General features: G+C 55.9%; 1 protein-coding gene across 2 annotated transcripts in view; it reads left to right on the forward strand.

The window, feature by feature from the left end:
• LOC129823727 (low-density lipoprotein receptor-related protein 8-like) overlaps positions 1 to 6,000 on the forward strand; it is a 228,828-nt gene that overhangs the window by 187,816 nt on the left and 35,012 nt on the right. For both annotated transcript variants that reach the window (XM_055882677.1, XM_055882678.1), the window contains exons 8-9: positions 2,967 to 3,086; positions 4,968 to 5,093. In XM_055882677.1, coding sequence (XP_055738652.1) covers positions 2,967 to 3,086; positions 4,968 to 5,093 — 246 coding nt within the window. The remainder of the gene's footprint in view (positions 1 to 2,966; positions 3,087 to 4,967; positions 5,094 to 6,000) is intronic.

The following is a 6,000-nucleotide window of genomic DNA, read 5'->3' on the forward strand; positions in this document are numbered from 1 at the left end:
GGGATGAGGCGTGGAGGGAGAGGGGGCGTGGAGGGAGAGGGGCCGTGGAGGGAGAGGGGTCGTGGAGGGAGAGGGGCCGTGGAGGGAGAGGGGCCGTGGAGGGAGAGGGGCCGTGGAGGGAGAGGGGCCGTGGAGGGAGAGGGGGCGTGGAGGGAGAGAGGGATGGGGCGTGGAGGGAGAGAGGGATGGGGCGTGGAGGGAAAGAGGGATGGGGCGTGGAGGGAGAGAGGGATGGGGCGTGGAGGGAGAGGGGGCGTGGAGGGAGAGGGGGCGTGGAGGGAGAGAGGGATGGGGCGTGGAGGGAGAGAGGGATGGGGCGTGGAGGGAGAGAGGGATGGGGCGTGGAGGGAGAGAGGGATGGGGCGTGGAGGGAGAGGGGGAGTGGAGGGAGAGGGGGATGGGACGTGGAGGGAGAGGGGGATGGGGATGGGGCGTGGAGGGAGAGAGGGATGGGGCGTGGAAGGAGAGGGGGATGGGGAGTGGAGGGAGAGAGGGATGGGGCGTGGAGGGAGAGAGGGATGGGGCGTGGAGGGAGAGGGGGATGGGGCGTGGAGGGAGAGGGGGATGGGGCGTGGAGGGAGAGAGGGATGGGGTGTGGAGGGAGAGAGGGATGGGGCGTGGAGGGAGAGAGGGATGGGGCGTGGAGGGAGAGAGGGATGGGGCGTGGAGGGAGAGGGGGATGGGGCGTGGAAGGAGAGGGGGATGGGGCGTGGAGGGAGAGGGGGATGGGGCGTGGAGGGAGAGAGGGATGGGGCGTGGAGGGAGAGGGGGCGTGGAGGGAGAGAGGGCGTGGAGGGAGAGGGGCCGTGGAGGGAGAGGGGCCGTGGAGGGAGAGGGGCCGTGGAGGGAGAGGGGCCGTGGAGGGAGAGGGGGCGTGGAGGGAGAGGGGGCGTGGAGGGAGAGGGGGCGTGGAGGGAGAGAGAGATGGGGCGTGGAGGGAGAGGGGGCGTGGAGGGAGAGGGGGCGTGGAGGGAGAGGGGCCGTGGAGGGAGAGGGGCCGTGGAGGGAGAGGGGGCGTGGAGGGAGAGGGGGCGTGGAGGGAGAGGGGGCGTGGAGGGAGAGGGGGCGTGGAGGGAAAGGGGGATGGGGCGTGGAGGGAGAGGGGGATGGGGCGTGGAGGGAGAGGGGGATGGGGCGTGGAGGGAGAGAGGGATGGGGCGTGGAGGGAGAGAGGGATGGGGCGTGGAGGGAGAGAGGGATGGGGCGTGGAGGGAGAGAGGGATGGGGCGTGGAGGGAGAGAGGGATGGGGCGTGGAGGGAGAGGGGGAGTGGAGGGAGAGGGGGATGGGACGTGGAGGGAGAGGGGGATGGGGATGGGGCGTGGAGGGAGAGAGGGATGGGGCGTGGAAGGAGAGGGGGATGGGGAGTGGAGGGAGAGAGGGATGGGGCGTGGAGAGGGGGATGGGGTGTGGAGGGAGAGAGGGATGGGGCGTGGAGGGAGAGAGGGATGGGGCGTGGAGGGAGAGAGGGATGGGGCAAGGAGGGAGAGGGGGAGTGGAGGGAGAGGGGGATGGGGCGTGGAGGGAGAGGGGGATGGGGCGTGGAGGGAGAGAGGGATGGGGCGTGGAGGGAGAGAGGGATGGGGCGTGGAGGGAGAGGGGGATGGGGCGTGGAAGGAGAGGGGGATGGGGAGTGGAGGGAGAGAGGGATGGGGCGTGGAGGGAGAGAGGGATGGGGCGTGGAGGGAGAGAGGGATGGGGCGTGGAGGGAGAGGGGGATGGGGCGTGGAAGGAGAGGGGGATGGGGCGTGGAAGGAGAGGGGGATGGGGCGTGGAGGGAGAGGGGGATGGGGCGTGGAGGGAGAGGGGGATGGGGCGTGGAGGGAGAGAGGGATGGGGCGTGGAGGGAGAGAGGGATGGGGCGTGGAGGGAGAGAGGGATGGGGCGTGGAGGGAAAGAGGGATGGGGCGTGGAGGGAGAGAGGGATGGGGCGTGGAGGGAGAGAGGGATGGGGCGTGGAGGGAGAGGGGGATGGGGCGTGGAGGGAGAGAGGGATGGGGCGTGGAGGGAGAGAGGGATGGGGCGTGGAGGGAGAGAGGGATGGGGCGTGGAGGGAGAGAGGGATGGGGCAGCGGAGGAATGAAGAGGGAGGGACAAAAGAGGGATAGAGAGAGGAAAAAAGGGGGAAGAAAGTGTGTGTGTGTCAGGAAAGCCCCTCGAGGGTACTTGAGTGTAACAGCTTTTCAAACCAGTTCTCATGTATAGAGAGCCATCATTTAGAGGTCACCTCCCAAATCCCCTGTGAAAATGATCACCCACACGCTCACACAGACTACTGTAGGTGAATACTGGCTTACTGGAATACTCTAATCGATTCTGATTGTGATGTATCCTTCTTTCAGCCCTTGCGGTAGGCTGTTATTCACTGATCTATCGTGATTGGTGGAAAGCATTTTTCAACCTCCATTGATTCTCTGTTTGTTGATTATTTCAAGGAAGTGGGAATATATCTACAGTGTGTTCAATCTAAATTCACGTTCTCCTTTTTCATTCACTCGCTTCCTTCACTAGCCCAGTCCCACTTCAAAACGGTGACAAACATGTGAGGGGAATAGAGTGACAGTTATTTGATAGGGTGATAGCGAAGAGGAGAGGAGAAGACTAGTATTGTGGAGAATCAGAGCTGGTGAGAAGCCTCTGAATGTTGACTCACTCAGGACTGGATGGGGATTCCATGGAATGGAACTGAGCAAGTGGGGTGATGGACTGGACAGAAAATTAGAAATGGAATTGGGCCCCTCTGTCAGTTAATGTTATGGTCGTGTTCATTTGGACACGCAACGGAAAACGCTTTGAAACATTTTGCTTCGGAGAATTGAAAATGGGAATTTCTTATTGGACAAGTCTAGGTAGTCCCTCCTTGTTTCAGTCCGTTTTTCTTCCATTTTGTGCCGAATGAGCACGACCCAGCTGCTAAAAGACCTCTCCTAGTCACTATCTCTGACCTCTGACCTCTCTGTCTCCCAGGGCTCAATGAGTGCTCACTCAACAACGGAGGCTGTTCTCACATCTGCCAGGATCGACCAATAGGCTACGAGTGCCAGTGTCCCACTGGGTACAAGCTACTGGACAAGAGGACGTGTGGAGGTGAATATTGAGAACACACACAGGCTAGACACACACACAGTACAGTGTAGACACACACACAGTACAGTGTAGACACACACACACAGTACAGTGTAGACACACACACACACAGTACAGTGTAGACACACACACACACAGTACAGTGTAGACACACACACACACAGTACAGTGTAGACACACACACACAGTACAGTGTAGACACACACACACACACACACACACACACACACACACACACAGTACAGTGTAGACACACACACACACACACAGTACAGTGTAGACACACACACAGTACAGTGTAGACACACACACACACAGGCTAGACACACACACACACAGTACAGTGTAGACACACACACACACACACACACACACACACACACACACACACACACACACAGGCTAGACACACACACAGTACAGTGTAGACACACACACAGTACAGTGTAGACACACACACAGTACAGTGTAGACACACACACAGTACAGTGTAGACACACACACAGTACAGTGTAGACACACACACACACACACACACACACACACACACACACACACACACACACACACACACACACACACACACACACACACACACACAGTACAGTGTAGACACACACACAGTACAGTGTAGACACACACACACACAGGCTAGACACACATATAGTACAGTATACACACACACACACACACACACACACACACATACAGTAAGTAGTACAGTATACACGTACAGTAGACACACAGACACAAAGTAAGTAGTATAGTATACACACTGACCGTCCTTGAGGTTATGTCTCTTTTATGATGACCATTTCTCTTCAAAGTACAGACTGCTATCTGTGAGGAGAAACGGGAAGACTCACAGAACCTTTCATATGTTCTTCTCTCTGCAATACAGCTTATTGAATTGCAGCTTTTAAGCCACATATTTTATTTTACCAAGAGAAACGTGCTTGGTCCAATGTACACACACAGATGCACATTTACATACGCCAATGGTTCATTATATTTATGTTAAGAACATCTGCTAAATTACCCCCCCCCCCACTGAGGTATTAGTCCAGTGTGATTGATAACCCCCCCCCCCCCCCACTGAGGTATTAGTCCAGTGTGATTGATAACCCCCCCCCCCGCCACTGAGCTATTAGTCCAGTGTGATTGATAACCCCCCCCCCCCCACTGAGGTATTAGTCCAGTGTGATTGATAACCCCCCCCCCCCCCACCCCACTGAGGTATTAGTCCAGTGTGATTGATAACCCCCCCCCCCCCCCACTGAGGTATTAGTCCAGTGTGATTGATAACCCCCCCCCCCCCCCAATGAGGTATTAGTCCAGTGTGATTGATACCCCCCCCCCCCCCCCCCACTGAGCTATTAGTCCAGTGTGATTGATAACCCCCCCCCCCCCCCCCCCACTGAGGTATTAGTCCAGTGTGATTGATAACCCCCCCCCCACCCCACTGAGGTATTAGTCCAGTGTGATTGATTTACCCCCCCCCCCCACTGAGGTATTAGTCCAGTGTGATTGATAACCCCCCCCCCCCCCCCCACTGAGGTATTAGTCCAGTGTGATTGATAACCCCCCCCCCCCTCCCCACTGAGGTATTCGTCCAGTGTGATTGATAAACCCCCCCCCCCCCCCCCCCACTGAGGTATTAGTCCAGTGTGATTGATAACCCCCCCCCACTGAGGTATTAGTCCAGTGTGATTGATAACCCCCCCCCCCCCCCCCCACTGAGGTATTAGTCCAGTGTGATTGATAACCCCCCCCCCCACTGAGGTATTACTCCAGTGTGATTGATAACCCCCCCCCCCCCCCCACTGAGGTATTAGTCCAGTGTGATTGATAACCTCCCCCCCTCCCTCCCTTCCTCCTCAGACATTGATGAGTGTGAGAACCCCAACGCCTGCAGCCAGATCTGCATCAACTACAAGGGAGACTTCAAGTGTGAATGTTACCAAGGCTATGAGATGGACCCCGTCACCAAGACCTGTAAAGCAGAAGGTGAGGGAGGGAGGGAGAGAGAGAGGGAGAGAGAGAGGGAGGGAGGGTTGGTTGGTTGGTTGGAAGGAGGGAGTAGGTGGGTGGTTGAGTGGTTGGAGTGAGGGAAGGAGAAAGGGAAACAAAGGAGTACTTCCGTGTTCCTCCTCCAAGACTGTGGTTATGTGTCTTGGTTGGTACTGCATCTAACACACCTAACAGTCTGACTACTGATTCTCTCCTCAACACACACACACACACACACACACACACACACACACACACACACACACACACACACACACACACACACACACACACACACACACACACACACACACGGACACACACACACACGGACACACACACACCAGTGGAGGCTGGTGGGAGGAGCGATAGGAGGACAGATTCATTGTAATGACTGGAATGGATTAGTGGAACGGTATCAAACACGTCAAACATATGGAAACCACATTTATTCTATTCCAGCAATTACAATGAGCCCGTCCTCAAATAGCTCCTCTCACAAGCCACAAAGACAGACACACACACACAACGAAAAAAACACAAACACCACTGTTTCTTTAGTCAATGAGCCTCTAAAGTGTGACTATCACTCTTCTGCCAATTAGGACCATTCTGCTTAAGGGTGTAAACAACGACAAAAAAATCCTCTCTCTCTTCAAGTTTTTGGGGCGTATTTTTCGGAGAAGACGGGGAATTTGAGAAATGTCCTTCTTGGCAGTGTTTACATTTTTTTTAATTCTGGAAATATTTGAAGAGGGACTCACGTCTCGCTTTTCGAAATAATCAGTTGTAATGAGCTAAGCTGCTGTGACACACCTTTTGAGCCTGGAGGGTATGAAGCATAATTAGAATGACATGTTCACAGTCTGAATCAGTTTGTCGCTAAAGCTAGTTAAAAAAATGG

This window comes from Salvelinus fontinalis, chromosome 26, assembly GCF_029448725.1.
Source record: "Salvelinus fontinalis isolate EN_2023a chromosome 26, ASM2944872v1, whole genome shotgun sequence".
NCBI classification, from domain to species: domain Eukaryota; kingdom Metazoa; phylum Chordata; class Actinopteri; order Salmoniformes; family Salmonidae; genus Salvelinus; species Salvelinus fontinalis.